Below are 21,951 nucleotides of genomic sequence, written 5' to 3'. Positions count from 1 at the left end.
CTACACTCATCCAAATACCCCCCCCCCAACCCATCACTGCTTGGATTAAGCTTTTAGCAGGTGTGTGAAGACCGAGTCCAATAGATTTCCATGTCTTTAGAGCACAGATCTCAAACTGGCGCCCCCCCCCAACTGTTGCGGAACTACAAGTCCCATGAGGCATTGCTAAGGCTGACAGTTACAAGCATGAGAAATGATGGGACTTGTAGTTCGGCAACATCTGGAGGGCTGCCAGTTTGAGACTCGGGAACCTGTAAGAAAAACGAGAAGGTTTTTCCCAACAGCCTCTTTTAAGGGGTAAATCTTTAGGCTCCTGGCCAGCCACATGCGGGGCCCTTTATACCAGACATAGGAACGATGACATCTAAACCGGCTCATCAGGTTTCCATACACACCAATATCCACACACGAGGGAGCTGTGGAAAAACCTTTAATAAATAAATGTGATACAAGTGGATGAAGTTTGGGGGACAATGTGAAATCAACTTATAACCATGTACAGGGTGGGTGTCCAATCATTTCCCTATATCCATCGGCCCGTGGATCATCATGTGTTTGTTCAGAACAGACTTTGCTATGAAATTTTTGCCGCAGATGTGGCACGCGAAAGGCCTTTCCCCCGAGTGTTTCCTCTCATGGATGGCCAGCTCGGTCTTATTAAAGAAACATTTGCCACACGTAGAACAGAACAAAGGCAACGAATGTGTTTTCTGGTGCTTGGCTAGGGAGGTCTCGCTGTAGAAACACCCCCCACACACGGGACAGACGCACAGCTTGAGGTCGGTGTGGATGACTTGGTGTTTGACCAGGAAGGACATCTCGGTGAAGCTCTTTCCACACAAGGAGCAGATAAAGAGCTTACTCACGGTGTGGATGACTTGGTGGCGGGCAAGGTCCAGGTTACTGGAGAATCCTTTAAAGCAGCTGGGACAATGGTAGAGGATCTCCATGGAATCTTCCTTCTGCCGGACGCTATACAGTGAGGAATTGTCAGAACCCTTTGCTGGCGCCTGGTCCGTAGGCATCTCTACTTTATAGGACATGGTCTCCGCAGCGGCGTTTGAGGGTTGCTCATGTGTATGATCGGCCTGCTGAGAAACGGCCAATACGTTGACAAAAGCTACTGGCTCCTCCTTGATGTGGGTGGCTGTGGAATGTCCCTGTGCACTGGGGGTATAAACGGTGGGGGTGGATCGATCGTCTTCCTCGGCTGGTACAGTCTCCACCTTAATGTGGCAATATGCCTGTGGGGTTCGGTCTTCGCCCTCACTGGGAATTTTGACTTCTACATACAGCTGGGGTTCTTCCTTAATGCGAACACAACTGTATGCAATTTGGTTGGCATAGTTGTTACCAGCAAGGCTTTCTTCTTCATCAGACACGGGTTCCTCTTTAATTCGGACTGGAAAACCTTTCATTGAGCTTGTAGTTGTGGCTAGTTTACATGGGTCTATGCCCTTTGGCCCCGTATCGCCTTCATATGGGTCTATTCCCTCCAGTCTCGGTTCTCTTTTACACGGGTCTATGCCCTTTGGCCCCATATCTCCTTTATATGGGTCTATGCCCTCTGACCCCGGTTCTCTTTTACATGGGTCTTTGCCCTTTGGCCCCGTATCTCCTTCATATGGGTCTATGCCCTCCGACCCCGGTTCTCTTTTACATGGGTCTTTGCCCTTTGGCCCCGTATCGCCTTCATATGGGTCCATGCCCTCCGGTCTCAGTTCTCTTTTACACAGGTCTATGGCCTCCGGCCTTGTATCTCCTTCATACGGGTCTAAGCCTTCGGGCTCCATGTCTCCATGATAAGGATATATGATCTCAAGCCCCATGTCTTCATATGAGTCTATGTCCTGTGGCTCTGTGTTTTCTTCATATGGGTCTATGTCCTGTGGCCCTATGTCTTCTTCATATGGGTCTATATCCTGTGGCTCTGTGTCTTCTTCATATGGGTCTATACCTTCTGGCCCCTCATCAATAACCATACTATCTTCTGTTTCACAGTCTGATGTCACCATGGGGAAGTAATGATCTCCAGAAGTGGGTCGGTTCTCATAGGCATCTGACAGAAACACAAAAATGTATTCAGTTATCGGGTTTCATTTTCAGGCAACATCAAAACATACAGAAAAAAGAAAAACAACAACAGGCAGACTTGATTTTTCCTCCCATCACTTTTCTACATTTAAATATACAATAACTCTATGACCTTCATGACAGAAGCATGTAATCCCAATCGTTTGCTAGCAGAAGACCACCATGATCTGTATATGTGGGATTAGACTTTCCTAGAAGGTTCTCTAGTCCTAACTAGGAGTTCAGTCTTTGGAAATGACAATCATACGATCAGTAAATGAGGATTTTTTCTTGGAGTATCTCAGGATATAGCAGATGTAGATATCCATGACTACTTGGGTTATATGCTACCACCTTCGGGTGAATGGACACTGGCCAAAATAAGTCAGGAATCCCTGCCCTGGTATAAGCCCTTCCAGCCCAGCTAAGCCTCCATTTTGTAGCAAGCAATGAGGAACAGAGAAGAGTGGAGGGATCTCCGTGTCCTGTGATGTACGCCAAAAAAAGGATTTTACAGGTAAACCAAAAATTCTAAATTTCTAAATGGAACATCCACAGGACACTGAGGAATCCATATACGTGACTACTTGGGATGTCCTAAAAACATGGAACATAAAAGGGTGGGCAACAGGGGAAAAAAAACAGAATGAGGGAACCCCTATTATCAGCCGCCTGCAAGACCTTCTACCCAAAACGGTCCCCCCCAGAGTTGTGGACATCTACTTGGTAGAATTAAGTAAAATGCGAAGAGAAAACCAGACAGTCACCTTACAACCTTGAACAGCAGCTTTGCTTAATAGTCCACGGAGCAGCGACACTCCTGGTGAGATGGGCCCTAACCAGGAAAGAAGGAATCGGACTCAAAAAACGAAGCTGTAGAATTCAGATAAACTAAGACAACTTAAAACAACATTCAAAGTGTAAAGCATCTTCTGCATAGGATGCTTAAGATTAGGACAAAGGGGTGGCAACAACATGTCCTGATTCAGGTGAAATGAAGAAACCACCTTAGGTCAGAAAGGGGGGAAAAAAAATTGAGGTCTCAACACCACCTTATCTTGGTGAACAATCAGAGAAGGTTCCTTAGAGGAAGGCACAGCCAACTCCAAGATCCTTTGAGCCAAGGTCATGGCCACCAAAAAAAAAAAAAAAAGAAGAGAACCTTGCCCATGAGGAGTGAAAAGTGGATCTCAGAAGTTCAAAAGAAGATGTCTGCAAAACAGACAGGACCAAGTTAAGGTCCCGCCGGGACAGGGGAGTGGGGGGCACACAGGTGGAACAAGTCCGTACGACACCCCAAACCAAGGCTTTTACAAGGAATGAGACACGATGGGTCTTTGAAACATGATCTGCCTCTCAAATGGTACTTAAAGGCAGAGAAATCTCCACACCATACTGGAGAAGAGACAATATGTGCTAAATAAGCCTTCCATATATGGTGGGACACCGTCCTGGAGGTCGACTTTCTGGCCCTGAGAAGTGTAGGGATAACAGTTAGGCCGCGTACACACGCGGGGACTGTTCGCTCAACTTTGTCCGTCAAACAGTTTCGGCAAACAGTCCGCTCAAAATTAGCATGGACGGACATGGCCACACACGACGAACGAACAGTTTGCTGAAACCGTGCGCGATGACGTGAACGGCACGTACGACGGGACGAAAAATACGACGTCCTATACACTGCATTATAACTTTCGGCGTGTTAAGCCTTTCTGAGCATGCGCGGAACTTAGTTTGTCGAACAAGCCCACACACGGGCGGACTGTTCGCTCAAACAAGGTTTCAGCGGACAGTTTTACGGAATTTCCGAAAAACCTTGTTCGTCAAACTGTCCGCTGAAACTGTCCGCTGAAAGCCCACACACGAGCGGACTGTCCGCCCAAACACTGTTCAGCGGACAAAGTTGGGCGAACAGTCCGCCCGTGTGTACGCGGCCTTAGAAACCCTCACAAATCTGGCTGATCTGGAAGAGCCCAAGGCTTGTATGCCAAGAGATCTACAATAGTGCCATACCACAGTCTTCCTGGCCAAGCAGTTGTGATCAGAATCCCTGGGATGTCCTCTACTGAAGAGTAGGGAAGCCATAGATCAGGAAAACTGATTCCAATTCATCACCAGGAGCATCCATCGCAAATGCCTGAGGATCCCGGGTTCAGGACACAAACCTGTCCAGTCTGTTAAAGCGGAGGTCCACCCTAAAATGGACCTCCGCTCATCGGAATCCCCCCCCCCCCTCCAGCGCCACAATCGGCACCTTTCAGGGGGGAGGGGGGTGCAGTTACCTGGATAATCCAGGTAACTGCACCCACTTCCGGGCTAGCTCTCTGCGGAAAGGGGCGTACGTTACGCCCCTTTCCGCAAGCGCCCGCCCCCTTCAGCAAGTGCCCCGCTGCCTGCTGGGAAACACACAGCTCCCAGAGGCAGCGGGGACCGTCCGGATTGCGCCGCGCAGCTCGCGCATGCGCAGTAGGGAACCGGGAAATGAAGCCGAAAGGCTCCATTTCCTGATTCCCATACCCAAGATGGCGGCGGCAGGACCTGACAGACGAGCGAGCGATCGGCTTCGGGTGCCGACATCGCGGGCGCGCTGGACAGGTAAGTGTCACTATTTAAAAGTCAGCAGCTGCAGTATTTGTAGCTGCTGGCTTAAAAAAAAAAAAAAAAAAACGCGGAGTCCCGGCGGACTCCCGCTTTAAATATGAACAGCAAGAGATCCACCTCCGGACATAGGACCTATTCTCCCAAATTCAACGATTGATGGCTGAGAAAAATCACCAGATAATTTTCTACTCCAGAAATGTAAACAGCGGAGAGGGCAGCAATGGCAAGTTCTGCTAATGACAAGATCAGGTCTGTTTCTTCTCAGACAGGTCAACTTCTTGTCCCTCATTGATAGTATGATGTCACCACCATGGCATTGTCTGACTGCACCCCCGATGATGAGACTCTGAAGGTAGACAGACCAGAAGAGCCAGCTAAAAAAATCGCCAGAAGTTCAAGGATGTTGTTCAGCAACTTTTGCTCCTCTGACAACCACACATTCCCTGTACCAAGGGCTTCTCCAGAACACCTTCCCAGCTCCTTCCTCAACGTTTTCAAATTCATTGGAAGGAAGGATCTCCTGGCATTCAGCATCTACCTGGGACTTCGCCTTTCCAGAGCCAGAGTGGTCTTGGAGTCAGAGGAATTGGCTGATCCAAGGACTAATGACACTTGTCCCAAACCAACAGGATCTTTGACTGAAGAGCTCTGAAATGAAACTGGAAATATGGGGCTGTATCAAAGTCGACTACCATCTATGCCAGCACCCTGATACAGACCCTTACCTTCAGCCGTGCAGCACTGTGTACTAAGACTAAATACTCCAGACATTGTGCCAACACAAAAGACAACTTAAACGTTTACTGTACAAAATAAGAAAAGAGAAAAAAAGTCTGAATACTGTCCCCTAAGCGTCGGAAGACCAGAGCATGGAGGACCGAGACCAGGCGCAGGGCAGGCACGGCAAAGATAAAAAAATAAAAATAAAATAAAATCTTTGTCGTGCCTGCCCTGCGCCTGGTCTCGGTCCTCCATGCTGCAGTCTTCGTCCAATCAGCTCCCGGGGGAGATGTCCTCCGCTGACCCTTCCTCGGGATCAATCCTCGAGGCCAACTGCCTGACAAGTAAGTTTGGGGTGATCAGCTCTTATGCTCGTGTTCAAATCATAAGTTATACTCCAATATATATTCTATTTGTTGTTACAGATATTAGACATGCACATCAGCCCCTGAAGATGCGAGGAAAGCTGGCGAAATGCGTCGGGTTAGAGATGTACCATGCATATTTGTACTTTTAATAATCTGTGATGTTATATTATTATGGCTATGCCTAGAGGACTACTATGTTATGTTGCTGTTTTACCTGTCACCCATGCTTATGTTCTGTGTTGGATGCTACCGTTACCATCTAAATAAACTTTGTTACTCTTTTATTCACACTTGTTTACCCTCTGATCAGCAACACTGAATTTAAAGTCCCATGGGCAACTGTTGCTTCTTTTCACTGTACAAAATAAGGTCTGTTGGCATGGACCATAGGGCGAGTACACGGATTGAAAACTGGCTACAAGGGCGAGTTCAGAGGGTGGTGATAAATGGGGAGTACTCGGAATGGTCGGGGGTGGGTAGTGGGGTCCCCCAGGGTTCTGTGCTGGGACCAATCCTATTTAATGTGTTCATAAATAACCTGGAGGATGGGGATGGGGGAAACAGTATCATCCGCAAATACAGAGATTGGACTAAGCTAAGCAGGGCAATAACTTCTCCGCAGGATGTGGAAACCTTCCAAGAAGATCTGAACAAATGAATGGGGGGAGGGGCAACTACATGGCAAATGAGATAAAATTTAGAAAAATTTAAAATAATGCATTTGGGTGGCAAAAATCTGAAAACAATCTATAGACTGGGGGGAGGGGAACCTCTGGGGGGGATCTAGGGTGGAGAAGGACCTGGGGGTCCTAGTAGATGATAGCAGCAGCTTGGCATTGCTGAGCCTATCAAAGCAAACAGAATATTGGCATTAGAAAAGGGATCAACTCCAGAGATAAAACGATAATTCTCCCCTCTATAAGACTCTGGTCCGGCCGCACTGGTGACCCCACAATATATAAATACCGGACTGGTGACCCCACAATATATAAATACCGGACTGGTGACCCCACAATATATAAATACCGGACTGGTGACCCCACAATATATAAATACCGGACTGGTGACCCCACAATATATAAATACCGGACTGGTGACCCCACAATATATAAATACCGGACTGGTGACCCCACAATAGGGATAAAACTTTTTTGCAAAAGGGAGTTTAACAAGACTTGTGGCCACTCATTAAAATTAGAAGAAAAGAGGTTTAAGCTTAAACTACGTAGAGGGTTCTTTACTGTAAGAGCGGCAAGGATGTGGAATTCCCTTCCACAGGCGGTGGTCTCAGTGGGGGGCATTGATAGATTCAAGAAACTATTAGATAATCACCTGAATGACCGCAACATACAGGGATATACAATGTAACACTGACATATAATCACACACATAGGTTGGACTTGTGTCTTTTTTCAACCTCAACTACTATGTAACTAGGAGAGGTTCACCACCCAACTAAACCTTTCCAGGACCTGCCCTGTCTGCTGGACATTTGATGTCAGCGTCTGAACTCATTGCTACTTGACAAAGCAGATGGTCTAGGTACCCCACAATACGAATGACCCTGTTTCTCAACAACCCCAAAGCCATCACATGGTAAACACTCTGCGGTGTTACCGTTTGGCCTTTCGGCTCCCAAACATGTAGTGGTGGATATTCCACTGTGAACCACATAAACCCCCGATGAGGCTGCAAAATCATGATGTGTAGGTAGGCATCCTTCATATCTACTGATGCCAGGAAGTCCCCCTGATGAAGAGACTAGCTAGACTTCATCTTGACATTTCCATTTGGTTTAGGAACCATAATCAAGTTGGTATAGAAGCCAAGATTTCTCCTCTGCCACCACAGGAGCGATAAGCCCTTGGGACAAGCAGTCTGTCCAGAGCCGCAAATACAACAGTCTTTTTTTTGTGGATTCAAAGATCCCCTAGTGCAAATAAAGTGTGTGTGGGGGGGGGGGGGGGGGGGGGGGCTGCAGAACTAATCTGTGACTTTGAATCTAGATGGCCCACGAAGGCCATAATACATCAGCTCCAACTGCACAGGTGAGGCTGCCCCTTCACTGTCAAGAGGATTTGCCTCCAGACTTGAAGGACTTGGGGGTCCACCTCTTCTAATGGAACTAGGAAGTAGGCTTATACTCTTGTAGGCATCAAAGGATGGTCCAAACAAGCATTCACCCTCTGGAGATTCTTATTGCAGAAAAGTTCCACTGACGAGCACTGAAGCCACGGGATCAGTTTCATGTGGACATGGTGTCCAACTGGGAAAGTTGGCATGTCAAGTCTTCCACTGAATGACCCAAGGTTGTCAGAAAATCTTCCAAGAAGTGCCAAATGGCAAGATACCCTCAGTCCGATTCTCTGGAACGAAGCATACACTTTGCGGGCTCTGAAAACTCCCACCGCTTCAACCAGAGAGAGATGTCTTCAGGAGGGCATAATATCAATGGCGTCTTTAAATACCAGGACTTCATCCACCAGCACTGTCAGGGTCCTATTCAATGAGAAAATGGCTGTCAGGTCCAAAGCTGGAGAGCCGATATTTCTTGTAGGATTCCTCCTCCACGTGGTTTGCCGTTTAGAACACTTCAGTGCTGAACACACTTTTTCCAGGGAAGCTCAATTAGCATAAATCACTTCCTGTATGTAAGGCTGCACTGGAAAAGATTTGGGATGTTTAGGCAGCTGCCGGGACCCAAATCTTGTCACCTTGGAGAAAAGATCTTCAGAAGTTGCCTCTTTAACTGGAAGCCCCTCTATGGTCTTCTGTATGAGAAAGTCCTGTATCCCGAGACTCCCCGTGAAAGGACTTGTCTACAGAGGATTCCTGTTCTCGGTGGACTCCTCAACATCTTCCTCATCCAGAGAATGTTCCTCCAACACCTCAACACCCCCACTCCAAAAAAGGGGAGGGTAAGGGCGATCACCCACACTTGTGACTCAAAACTTACCCTGAAGAGATCACTGCCCTGGACTTGTAAAGCACCTTTCCAGCAAGGTCATCTAGAGTACGATGCTGGCAGGATCCAGTGCCAATATTACAGGCCACCCCCAACCCCTGCATATGCAGTCCAGTTACGAGTCCCTCTTGGCCTATTGGCTGACAACCTATCTGGATGAAGATTTTCCCCTCTCCGTGTTCAACAGATGCCAAAAAATAGGGAACTAAAGCCTGTGATAAACAAAATATAAAAAAATAAAACACCCTTCAGAAAGACATATGCAGGCACATCCATCGCCTAGGGACACAAGCTAGAGGCCGAGGCTGAGCAGGGTGTGCCTGGGCACGGAATCCTGGCTTTTTTGTCCCTTGCCCATTCACCTGAAGATGGTGGCAGCATAAGCTTAGTAGTCACAAAGTACCCCGAGTTCTCTAATGGATATAAGATCCTCAATCCTCAGCACTAATTTATATACAACGTGAAGAAGTAATATGAACTCCACCAGTCTGAATAACCAACAACCCATCTCATTACATCTTTTACCTCCAAATTGTGGAATGCCAAGTCTACAAAGACCTCACCGATAACCTTCTCAACCCCTTTCAGCTTGGCTTTCACCAACACCACCACATTAAACTCATGCCTTACAATCAAACCCAAGGGGCGCCACTCCACACACGCCCCTGCCCAACGGCTGCCACACCACATGTGACAGCCACTCCACAGCTGCCCAAAAGGCCACTATCCCACACGTGGACGCCATGCGCCTACACCATAGGGCCGCCACTGCACACATGGACACCACTCCATGCGCCTACACCATAGGGCCGCCACTCCACACATGGACGCCACTCCATGCACCTACACCATAGGGCCGCCACTCCACACATGGACACCACTCCATGCACCTACACCATAGGGCCGCCACTCCACACATGGACGCCACTCCATGCACCTACACCATAGGGCCGCCACTCCACACATGGACACCACTCCATGCACCTACACCATAGGGCCGCCACTCCACACATGGACGCCACTCCATGCACCTACACCATAGGGCCGCCACTGCACACATGGACACCACTCCATGCACCTACACCATAGGGCCGCCACTCCACACATGGACACCACTCCATGCACCTACACCATAGGGCCGCCACTCCACACATGGACGCCACTCCATGCACCTACACCATAGGGCCGCCACTGCACACATGGACACCACTCCATGCACCTACACCATAGGGCCGCCACTCCACACATGGACACCACTCCATGCACCTACACCATAGGGCCGCCACTCCACACATGGACGCCACTCCATGCGCCTACACCATAGGGCCGCCAATCCACACTCCTGCAATTAGACCTTTCTGCTACCTCTTACAGTTGACCATCCGCTCCGCCTCAACAGACTTCCCTCCCTTGACCTCGGAGACTCTGCTCTCTCCTGGTTCTTCCCATAACTAAGGGCTCCTTCAGTGTCACTTACAATTCCACCTCCTCTTTCCATAGGTCCCCCAAGGATCTGCCCTCAGACCCCTTCTATTTTCTATCTACACCTCTTCCTCATTTCCAAACCTTCCACTACTTCCAATACCACCTGTATGCTGATGACACAAATCACTCCTCTGCTTAACCCACAAATCTTCTCACACATCACCAATTCACTTCCTGGCAGATCAGTGTGGAGGCCACAATTCAAACCCAAGATTTTCAAAGCTCCGCTCATAATGTTTCTTCCTCCTGTGGACCCTCCCCCAACTTCACAATGGGAGATCAATAGAACGACGATCAGTCTCTCTCCTCATGTCAAGGTGCCAATCATGGATGGACCTCTCCACTACATCCAATCACTGTCCAAATCTCACCCCGTCACCATACATCTCCAGAATTCCCCGTTTATCCAATGACATTACCAACCTAATAATTCACTTTTATCTCACCTCGACCACTGCAACTCCCTTCCCTTCCAACTACCCCTCCCCCCCCGTCATTCATGAATACTCCTACCTTACCAACCATTCACTGTCCTCCACCCCTCTCTACCAATCCCTCCACTGACCTCCATTCAGTGTCCTCCACCCCTCTCCTCCAATCCCTCCACTGACCTCCATTCAGTGTCCTCCACCCCTCTCCTCCAATCCCTCCACTGACCTCCCTTCACTGTCCTCCACCCCTCTCTACCAATCCCTCCACTGACCTCCATTCAGTGTCCTCCACCCCTCTCTACCAATCCCTCCACTGACCTCCATTCAGTGTCCTCCACCCCTCTCCTCCAATCCCTCCACTGACCTCCATTCAGTGTCCTCCACCCCTCTCTACCAATCCCTCCACTGACCTCCATTCAGTGTCCTCCACCCCTCTCTACCAATCCCTCCACTGGTTTCCATTCAGTGTCCTCCACCCCTCTCTACCAATCCCTCCACTGACCTCCATTCAGTGTCCTCCACCCCTCTCTGCCAATCCCTCCACTGGTCTCCATTCAGTGTCTTCCATCCCTCTCTACCAATCCCTCCACTGACCTCCATTCAGTGTCTTCCATCCCTCTCTACCAATCCCTCCACTGACCTCCATTCAGTGTCCTCCACCCCTCTCTACCAATCCCTCCACTGACCTCCATTCAGTGTCCTCCACCCCTCTCTACCAATCCCTCCACTGACCTCCATTCATTATCCTCCACCCCTCTCTACCAATCCCCCCACTGCCCTCCATTCAGTGTCCTCCACCCCTCTCTACCAATCCCTCCACTGGTCTCCATTCAGTGTCCTCCACCCCTCTCTACCAATCCCTCCACTGACCTCCATTCAGTGTCCTCCACCCCTCTCTACCAATCCCTCCACTGACCTCCATTCAGTGTCCTCCACCCCTCTCTACCAATCCCTCCACTGGTCTCCATTCAGTGTCCTCCACCCCTCTCTACCAATCCCTCCACTGACCTCCATTCAGTGTCCTCCATCCCTCTCTACCAATCCCTCCACTGACCTCCATTCAGTGTCCTCCACCCCTCTCTACCAATCCCTCCACTGACCTCCATTCAGTGTCCTCCACCCCTCTCTACCAATCCCTCCACTGGTCTCCATTCAGTGTCCTCCACCCCTCTCTACCAATCCCTCCACTGACCTCCATTCAGTGTCCTCCACCCCTCTCTACCAATCCCTCCACTGACCTCCATTCAGTGTCCTCCACCCCTCTCTACCAATCCCTCCACTGGCCTCCATTCAGTGTCCTCCACCCCTCTCTACCAATCCCTCCACTGATCTCCATTCAGTGTCCTCCACCCCTCTCTACCAATCCCTCCACTGGTCTCCATTCAGTGTCCTCCACTCCTCTCTACCAATCCCTCCACTGGTCTCCATTCAGTGTCCTCCACCCCTCTCTACCAATCCCTCCACTGGCCTCCATTCAGTGTCCTCCACCCCTCTCTACCAATCCCTCCACTGGTCTCCATTCAGTGTCCTCCACCCCTCTCTACCAATCCCTCCACTGGTCTCCATTCAGTGTCCTCCACCCCTCTCTACCAATCCCTCCACTGACCTCCATTCAGTGTCCTCCACCCCTCTCTGCCAATCCCCCCACTGACCTCCATTCAGTGTCCTCCACCCCTCTCTACCAATCCCTCCACTGACCTCCATTCAGTGTCCTCCACCCCTCTCTACCAATCCCTCCACTGGTCTCCATTCAGTGTCCTCCACTCCTCTCTACCAATCCCTCCACTGACCTCCATTCAGTGTCCTCCACCCCTCTCTACCAATCCCTCCACCGACCTCCATTCAGTGTCCTCCACCCCTCTCCACCAATCCCTCCACTGATCTCCATTCAGTGTCCTCCACCCCTCTCTGCCAATCCCTCCACTGACCTCCATTCAGTGTCCTCCACCCCTCTCTGCCAATCCCCCCACTGACCTCCATTCAGTGTCCTCCACCCCTCTCTACCAATCCCTCCACTGACCTCCATTCAGTGTCCTCCACCCCTCTCTACCAATCCCTCCACTGGTCTCCATTCAGTGTCCTCCACTCCTCTCTACCAATCCCTCCACTGGTTTCCATTCAGTGTCCTCCCCCCCTCTCTACCAATCCCTCCACTGGTCTCCATTCAGTGTCCTCCACCCCTCTCTACCAATCCCTCCACTGACCTCCATTCAGTGTCCTCCACCCCTCTCCACCAATCCCTCCACTGACCTCCATTCAGTGTCCTCCACCCCTCTCTGCCAATCCCTCCACTGACCTCCATTCAGTGTCCTCCACCCCTCTCCACCAATCCCTCCACTGACCTCCATTCAGTGTCCTCCACCCCTCTCTACCAATCCCCCCACTGACCTCCATTCAGTGTCCTCCACCCCTCTCTACCAATCCCCCCACTGACCTCCATTCAGTGTCCTCCACCCCTCTCTACCAATCCCTCCACTGACCTCCATTCAGTGTCCTCCACCCCTCTCTACCAATCCCTCCACTGACCTCCATTCAGTGTCCTCCACCCCTCTCTGCCAATCCCTCCACTGACCTCCATTCAGTGTCCTCCACCCCTCTCTACCAATCCCTCCACTGACCTCCATTCAGTGTCCTCCACCCCTCTCTACCAATCCCTCCACTGACCTCCATTCAGTGTCCTCCACCCCTCTCTGCCAATCCCTCCACTGACCTCCATTCAGTGTCCTCCACCCCTCTCTACCAATCCCTCCACTGGTCTCCATTCAGTGTCCTCCACCCCTCTCTACCAATCCCTCCACTGACCTCCATTCAGTGTCCTCCACCCCTCTCCACCAATCCCTCCACTGACCTCCATTCAGTGTCCTCCACCCCTCTCCACCAATCCCTCCACTGGCCTCCATTCAGTGTCCTCCACCCCTCTCCACCAATCCCTCCACTGACCTCCATTCAGTGTCCTCCACCCCTCTCCACCAATCCCTCCACTGACCTCCATTCAGTGTCCTCCACCCCTCTCTACCAATCCCTCCACTGACCTCCATTCAGTGTCCTCCACCCCTCTCTACCAATCCCTCCACTGACCTCCATTCAGTGTCCTCCACCCCTCTCTACCAATCCCTCCACTGACCTCCATTCAGTGTCCTCCACCCCTCTCTACCAATCCCTCCACTGACCTCCATTCATTATCCTCCACCCCTCTCTACCAATCCCCCCACTGCCCTCCATTCAGTGTCCTCCACCCCTCTCTACCAATCCCTCCACTGGTCTCCATTCAGTGTCCTCCACCCCTCTCTACCAATCCCTCCACTGACCTCCATTCAGTGTCCTCCACCCCTCTCTACCAATCCCTCCACTGACCTCCATTCAGTGTCCTCCACCCCTCTCTACCAATCCCTCCACTGGTCTCCATTCAGTGTCCTCCACCCCTCTCTACCAATCCCTCCACTGACCTCCATTCAGTGTCCTCCATCCCTCTCTACCAATCCCTCCACTGACCTCCATTCAGTGTCCTCCACCCCTCTCTACCAATCCCTCCACTGACCTCCATTCAGTGTCCTCCACCCCTCTCTACCAATCCCTCCACTGGTCTCCATTCAGTGTCCTCCACCCCTCTCTACCAATCCCTCCACTGACCTCCATTCAGTGTCCTCCACCCCTCTCTACCAATCCCTCCACTGACCTCCATTCAGTGTCCTCCACCCCTCTCTACCAATCCCTCCACTGGCCTCCATTCAGTGTCCTCCACCCCTCTCTACCAATCCCTCCACTGATCTCCATTCAGTGTCCTCCACCCCTCTCTACCAATCCCTCCACTGGTCTCCATTCAGTGTCCTCCACTCCTCTCTACCAATCCCTCCACTGGTCTCCATTCAGTGTCCTCCACCCCTCTCTACCAATCCCTCCACTGGCCTCCATTCAGTGTCCTCCACCCCTCTCTACCAATCCCTCCACTGGTCTCCATTCAGTGTCCTCCACCCCTCTCTACCAATCCCTCCACTGGTCTCCATTCAGTGTCCTCCACCCCTCTCTACCAATCCCTCCACTGACCTCCATTCAGTGTCCTCCACCCCTCTCTGCCAATCCCCCCACTGACCTCCATTCAGTGTCCTCCACCCCTCTCTACCAATCCCTCCACTGACCTCCATTCAGTGTCCTCCACCCCTCTCTACCAATCCCTCCACTGGTCTCCATTCAGTGTCCTCCACTCCTCTCTACCAATCCCTCCACTGACCTCCATTCAGTGTCCTCCACCCCTCTCTACCAATCCCTCCACCGACCTCCATTCAGTGTCCTCCACCCCTCTCCACCAATCCCTCCACTGATCTCCATTCAGTGTCCTCCACCCCTCTCTGCCAATCCCTCCACTGACCTCCATTCAGTGTCCTCCACCCCTCTCTGCCAATCCCCCCACTGACCTCCATTCAGTGTCCTCCACCCCTCTCTACCAATCCCTCCACTGACCTCCATTCAGTGTCCTCCACCCCTCTCTACCAATCCCTCCACTGGTCTCCATTCAGTGTCCTCCACTCCTCTCTACCAATCCCTCCACTGGTTTCCATTCAGTGTCCTCCCCCCCTCTCTACCAATCCCTCCACTGGTCTCCATTCAGTGTCCTCCACCCCTCTCTACCAATCCCTCCACTGACCTCCATTCAGTGTCCTCCACCCCTCTCCACCAATCCCTCCACTGACCTCCATTCAGTGTCCTCCACCCCTCTCTGCCAATCCCTCCACTGACCTCCATTCAGTGTCCTCCACCCCTCTCCACCAATCCCTCCACTGACCTCCATTCAGTGTCCTCCACCCCTCTCTACCAATCCCCCCACTGACCTCCATTCAGTGTCCTCCACCCCTCTCTACCAATCCCCCCACTGACCTCCATTCAGTGTCCTCCACCCCTCTCTACCAATCCCTCCACTGACCTCCATTCAGTGTCCTCCACCCCTCTCTACCAATCCCTCCACTGACCTCCATTCAGTGTCCTCCACCCCTCTCTGCCAATCCCTCCACTGACCTCCATTCAGTGTCCTCCACCCCTCTCTACCAATCCCTCCACTGACCTCCATTCAGTGTCCTCCACCCCTCTCTACCAATCCCTCCACTGACCTCCATTCAGTGTCCTCCACCCCTCTCTGCCAATCCCTCCACTGACCTCCATTCAGTGTCCTCCACCCCTCTCTACCAATCCCTCCACTGGTCTCCATTCAGTGTCCTCCACCCCTCTCTACCAATCCCTCCACTGACCTCCATTCAGTGTCCTCCACCCCTCTCCACCAATCCCTCCACTGACCTCCATTCAGTGTCCTCCACCCCTCTCCACCAATCCCTCCACTGGCCTCCATTCAGTGTCCTCCACCCCTCTCTACCAATCCCTCCACTGACCTCCATTCAGTGTCCTCCACCCCTCTCTACCAATCCCTCCACTGACCTCCATTCAGTGTCCTCCACCCCTCTCTACCAATCCCTCCACTGACCTCCATTCAGTGTCCTCCACCCCTCTCTGCCAATCCCTCCACTGACCTCCATTCAGTGTCCCCCATCCCTCTCTACCAATCCCTCCACTAACCTCCATTCAGTGTCCTCCACCCCTCTCTACCAATCCCTCCACTGACCTCCATTCAGTGTCCTCCATCCCTCTCTACCAATCCCTCCACTGACCTCCATTCAGTGTCCTCCACCCCTCTCTACCAATCCCTCCACTGGTCTCCATTCAGTGTCCTCCACTCCTCTCTACCAATCCCTCCACTGACCTCCATTCAGTGTCCTCCACCCCTCTCTGCCAATCCCACCACTGACCTCCATTCAGTGTCCTCCACCCCTCTCTACCAATCCCTCCACTGACCTCCATTCAGTGTCCTCCACCCCTCTCTACCAATCCCTCCACTGACCTCCATTCAGTGTCCTCCACCCCTCTCTACCAATCCCTCCACTGACCTCCATTCAGTGTCCTCCACCCCTCTCTACCAATCCCCCCACTGACCTCCATTCAGTGTCCTCCACCCCTCTCTACCAATCCCTCCACTGACCTCCATTCAGTGTCCTCCACCCCTCTCTACCAATCCCTCCACTGGTCTCCATTCAGTGTCCTCCACCCCTCTCTACCAATCCCTCCACTGGTCTCCATTCAGTGCCCTCCACCCCTCTCTACCAATCCCTCCACTGGTCTCCATTCAGTGCCCTCCACCCCTCTCTACCAATCCCTCCACTGACCTCCATTCAGTGTCCTCCACCCCTCTCTACCAATCCCTCCACTGACCTCCATTCAGTGTCCTCCACCCCTCTCTACCAATCCCTCCACTGACCTCCATTCAGTGTCCTCCACCCCTCTCTACCAATCCCTCCACTGGTCTCCATTCAGTGCCCTCCACCCCTCTCTACCAATCCCTCCACTGACCTCCATTCAGTGTCCTCCACCCCTCTCTACCAATCCCTCCACTGACCTCCATTCAGTGTCCTCCACCCCTCTCTACCAATCCCTCCACTGGTCTCCATTCAGTGCCCTCCACCCCTCTCTACCAATCCCTCCACTGACCTCCATTCAGTGTCCTCCACCCCTCTCTACCAATCCCTCCACTGACCTCCATTCAGTGTCCTCCACCCCTCTCTACCAATCCCTCCACTGGTCTCCATTCAGTGCCCTCCACCCCTCTCTACCAATCCCTCCACTGACCTCCATTCAGTGTCCTCCACCCCTCTCTACCAATCCCTCCACTGACCTCCATTCAGTGTCCTCCATCCCTCTCTACCAATCCCTCCACTGACCTCCATTCAGTGTCCTCCACCCCTCTCTACCAATCCCCCCACTGACCTCCATTCAGTGTCCTCCACCCCTCTCTACCAATCCCTCCACTGACCTCCATTCAGTGTCCTCCACCCCTCTCTACCAATCCCTCCACTGACCTCCATTCAGTGTCCTCCACCCCTCTCTACCAATCCCTCCACTGACCTCCATTCAGTGTCCTCCACCCCTCTCTACCAATCCCTCCACTGACCTCCATTCAGTGTCCTCCATCCCTCTCTACCAATCCCTCCACTGACCTCCATTCAGTGTCCTCCACCCCTCTCTACCAATCCCCCCACTGACCTCCATTCAGTGTCCTCCACCCCTCTCTACCAATCTCTCCACTGACCTCCATTCAGTGTCCTCCACCCCTCTCTACCAATCCCTCCACTGGTCTCCATTCAGTGCCCTCCACCCCTCTCTACCAATCCCTCCACTGACCTCCATTCAGTGTCCTCCACCCCTCTCTACCAATCCCTCCACTGACCTCCATTCAGTGTCCTCCATCCCTCTCTACCAATCCCTCCACTGACCTCCATTCAGTGTCCTCCACCCCTCTCTACCAATCCCCCCACTGACCTCCATTCAGTGTCCTCCACCCCTCTCTACCAATCCCTCCACTGACCTCCATTCAGTGTCCTCCACCCCTCTCTACCAATCCCTCCACTGACCTCCATTCAGTGTCCTCCACCCCTCTCTACCAATCCCTCCACTGACCTCCATTCAGTGTCCTCCATCCCTCTCTACCAATCCCTCCACTGACCTCCATTCAGTGTCCTCCACCCCTCTCTACCAATCCCCCCACTGACCTCCATTCAGTGTCCTCCACCCCTCTCTACCAATCCCTCCACTGACCTCCATTCAGTGTCCTCCACCCCTCTCTACCAATCCCTCCACTGACCACCATTCAGTGTCCTCCACCCCTCTCTACCAATCTCTCCACTGACCTCCATTCAGTGTCCTCCACCCCTCTCTACCAATCCCTCCACTGGTCTCCATTCAGTGCCCTCCACCCCTCTCTACCAATCCCTCCACTGACCTCCATTCAGTGTCCTCCACCCCTCTCTGCCAATCCCCCCACTGATCTCCATTCAGTGTCCTCCACCCCTCTCTACCAATCCCTCCACTGGTCTCCATTCAGTGTCCTCCACCCCTCTCTACCAATCCCTCCACTGGTCTCCATTCAGTGTCCTCCACCCCTCTCTGCCAATCCCCCCACTGATCTCCATTCAGTGTCCTCCACCCCTCTCTACCAATCCCTCCACTGACCTCCATTCAGTGTCCTCCACCCCTCTCTACCAATCCCTCCACTGACCTCCATTCAGTGTCCTCCACCCCTCTCTACCAATCCTTCCACTGACCTCCATTCAGTGTCCTCCACCCCTCTCTACCAATCCCTCCACTGGTCTCCATTCAGTGTCCTCCACCCCTCTCTACCAATCCCTCCACTGACCTCCATTCAGTGTCCTCCACCCCTCTCTACCAATCCCTCCACTGACCTCCATTCAGTGTCCTCCACCCCTCTCTACCAATCTCTCCACTGGTCTCCATTCAGTGTCCTCCACCCCTCTCTACCAATCCCTCCCCTCCTCCATTCAGTGTCCTCCACCCCTCTCTACCAATCCCCCCACTGGTCTCCATTCAGTGTCCTCCACCCCTCTCTACCAATCCCCCCACTGGTCTCCATTCAGTGTCCTCCACCCCTCTCTACCAATCCCTCCCCTCCTCCATTCAGTGTCCTCCACCCCTCTCTACCAATCCCTCCACTGGTCTCCATTCAGTGTCCTCCACCCCTCTCTACCAATCCCTCCACTGGTCTCCATTCAGTGTCCTCCACCCCTCTCTACCAATCCCTCCACTGACCTCCATTCAGTGTCCTCCACCCCTCTCTACCAATCCCTCCACTGGCCTCCATTCAGCGTCCTCCCCCCCTCTCTACCAATCCCTCCACTGGTCTCCATTCAGTGTCCTCCACCCCTCTCTACCAATCCCTCCACTGACCTCCATTCAGTGTCCTCCACCCCTCTCTACCAATCCCTCCACTGACCTCCATTCAGTGTCCTCCACCCCTCTCTACCAATCCCTCCACTGACCTCCATTCAGTGTCCTCCACCCCTCTCTACCAATCCCTCCACTGGCCTCCATTCAGTGTCCTCCACCCCTCTCTACCAATCCCTCCACTGACCTCCATTCAGTGTCCTCCACCCCTCTCTACCAATCCCCCCACTGACCTCCATTCAGTGTCCTCCACCCCTCTCTACCAATCCCTCCACTGACCTCCATTCAGTGTCCTCCACCCCTCTCTACCAATCCCTCCACTGGCCTCCATTCAGTGTCCTCCACCCCCCTCTACCAATCCCTCCACTGGCCTCCATTCAGTGTCCTCCACCCCTCTCTACCAATCCCTCCACTGACCTCCATTCAGTGTCCTCCACCCCTCTCTACCAATCCCTCCACTGGCCTCCATTCAGTGTCCTCCACCCCTCTCCACCAATCCCCCCACTGACCTCCATTCAGTGTCCTCCACCCCTCTCTACCAATCCCTCCACTGACCTCCATTCAGTGTCCTCCACCCCTCTCCACCAATCCCCCCACTGACCTCCATTCAGTGTCCTCCACCCCTCTCTACCAATCCCTCCACTGACCTCCATTCAGTGTCCTCCACCCCTCTCTACCAATCCCTCCACTGACCTCCATTCAGTGTCCTCCACTCCTCTCTACCAATCCCTCCACTGACCTCCATTCAGTGTCCTCCACCCCTCTCTACCAATCCCTCCACTGACCTCCATTCAGTGTCCTCCACCCCTCTCTACCAATCCCTCCACTGACCTCCATTCAGTGTCCTCCATCCCTCTCTACCAATCCCTCCACTGACCTCCATTCAGTGTCCTTCACCCTTCTCTACCAATCCCTCCACTGGTCTCCATTCAGTGTCCTCCACCCCTCTCTACCAATCCATCCACTGACCTCCATTCAGTGTCCTCCACCCCTCTCTACCAATCCCTCCACTGATCTCCATTCAGTGTCCTCCACCCCTCTCTACCAATCCCTCCACTGCCCTCCATTCAGTGTCCTCCACTCCTCTCTACCAATCCCTCCACTGGTCTCCATTCAGTGTCCTCCACCCCTCTCTACCAATCCCTCCACTGACCTCCATTCAGTGTCCTTCACCCTTCTCTACCAATCCCTCCACTGCCCTCCATTCAGTGTCCTCCACTCCTCTCTACCAATCCCTCCACTGGTCTCCATTCAGTGTCCTCCACCCCTCTCTACCAATCCCTCCACTGACCTCCATTCAGTGTCCTCCACCCCTCTCTACCAATCCCTCCACTGACCTCCATTCAGTGTCCTCCACCCCCCTCTACCAATCCCTCCACTGACCTCCATTCAGTGTCCTCCACCCCTCTCTATCAATCCCTCCACTGGTCTCCATTCAGTGTCCTCCACCCCTCTCTACCAATCCCTCCACTGACCTCCATTCAGTGTCCTCCACCCCTCTCTACCAATCCCTCCACTGACCTCCATTCAGTGTCCTCCACCCCCCTCTACCAATCCCTCCACTGACCTCCATTCAGTGTCCTCCACCCCTCTCTACCAATCCCTCCACTGACCTCCATTCAGTGTCCTCCACCCCTCTTTGCCAATCCCTCCACTGACCTCCATTCAGTGTCCTCCATCCCTCTCTACCAATCCATCCACTGACCTCCATTCAGTGTCCTCCACCCCTCTCTGCCAATCCCTCCACTGGTCTCCATTCAGTGTCCTCCACCCCTCTCTACCAATCCCTCCACTGGCCTCCATTCAGTGTCCTCCACCCCTCTCTACCAATCCCTCCACTGACCTCCATTCAGTGTCCTCCACTCCTCTCTACCAATCCCTCCACTGGCCTCCATTCAGTGTCCTCCACCCCTCTCTACCAATCCCTCCACTGACCTCCATTCAGTGTCCTCCACCCCTCTCTACCAATCCCTCCACTGACCTCCATTCAGTGTCCTCCACCCCTCTCTACCAATCCCTCCACTGACCTTCATTCAGTGTCCTCCACCCCTCTCTACCAATCCCTCCACTGGCCTCCATTCAGTGTCCTCCACCCCTCTCTACCAATCCCTCCACTGGTCTCCATTCAGTGTCCTCCACCCCTCTCTACCAATCCCCCCACTGACCTCCATTCAGTGTCCTCCACCCCTCTCTACCAATCCCTCCACTGACCTCCATTCATTGTCCTCCACCCCTCTCTGCCAGTCACTCCACTGGTCTCCTCTTTGCCAATCCCTCCACTAACAACCACCTACAAAGCCATCCGTAACTCTACCCCCAACTACATCACCAACCTTATCTCATAATAGCCAATGGTACTTCTCCACTCCTCCTGCTCTCTATATCCCTTGTCACATCTATGACTTCTCCAGAACCTCTCCCATTCTCTGGAACTCTCTACCCCTATCCATCTGGCTCATACTCTGTCCATCTTTAGGTGATTCCTTAGGGTTAGGAAGCCTATCCCACCTCCACCCAACAATTAAACTCTTAC

At 52.6% G+C, this 21,951-nt stretch overlaps 1 protein-coding gene across 2 annotated transcripts in view; it reads right to left on the bottom strand.

Annotated features, from left to right (window-relative positions):
* Positions 1–413: 413 nt before the first annotated feature.
* LOC143959998 (uncharacterized) overlaps positions 414–21,951 on the bottom strand; it is a 43,420-nt gene continuing 21,882 nt past the window's right edge. For both annotated transcript variants that reach the window (XM_077468248.1, XM_077468247.1), the window contains exon 5: positions 414–2,059. In XM_077468248.1, the coding sequence (XP_077324374.1) occupies positions 516–2,059 (1,544 nt within the window). In that variant the 3' untranslated portion in view covers positions 414–515. The remainder of the gene's footprint in view (positions 2,060–21,951) is intronic.

This window comes from Lithobates pipiens, unplaced genomic scaffold, assembly GCF_037356315.1.
Source record: "Lithobates pipiens isolate NorthernLeopardFrog02 unplaced genomic scaffold, aLitPip1_a1.2 Scaffold_79, whole genome shotgun sequence".
Lineage (NCBI taxonomy): Eukaryota > Metazoa > Chordata > Amphibia > Anura > Ranidae > Lithobates > Lithobates pipiens.
This window is presented reverse-complemented; position numbering and strand designations above follow the sequence as displayed.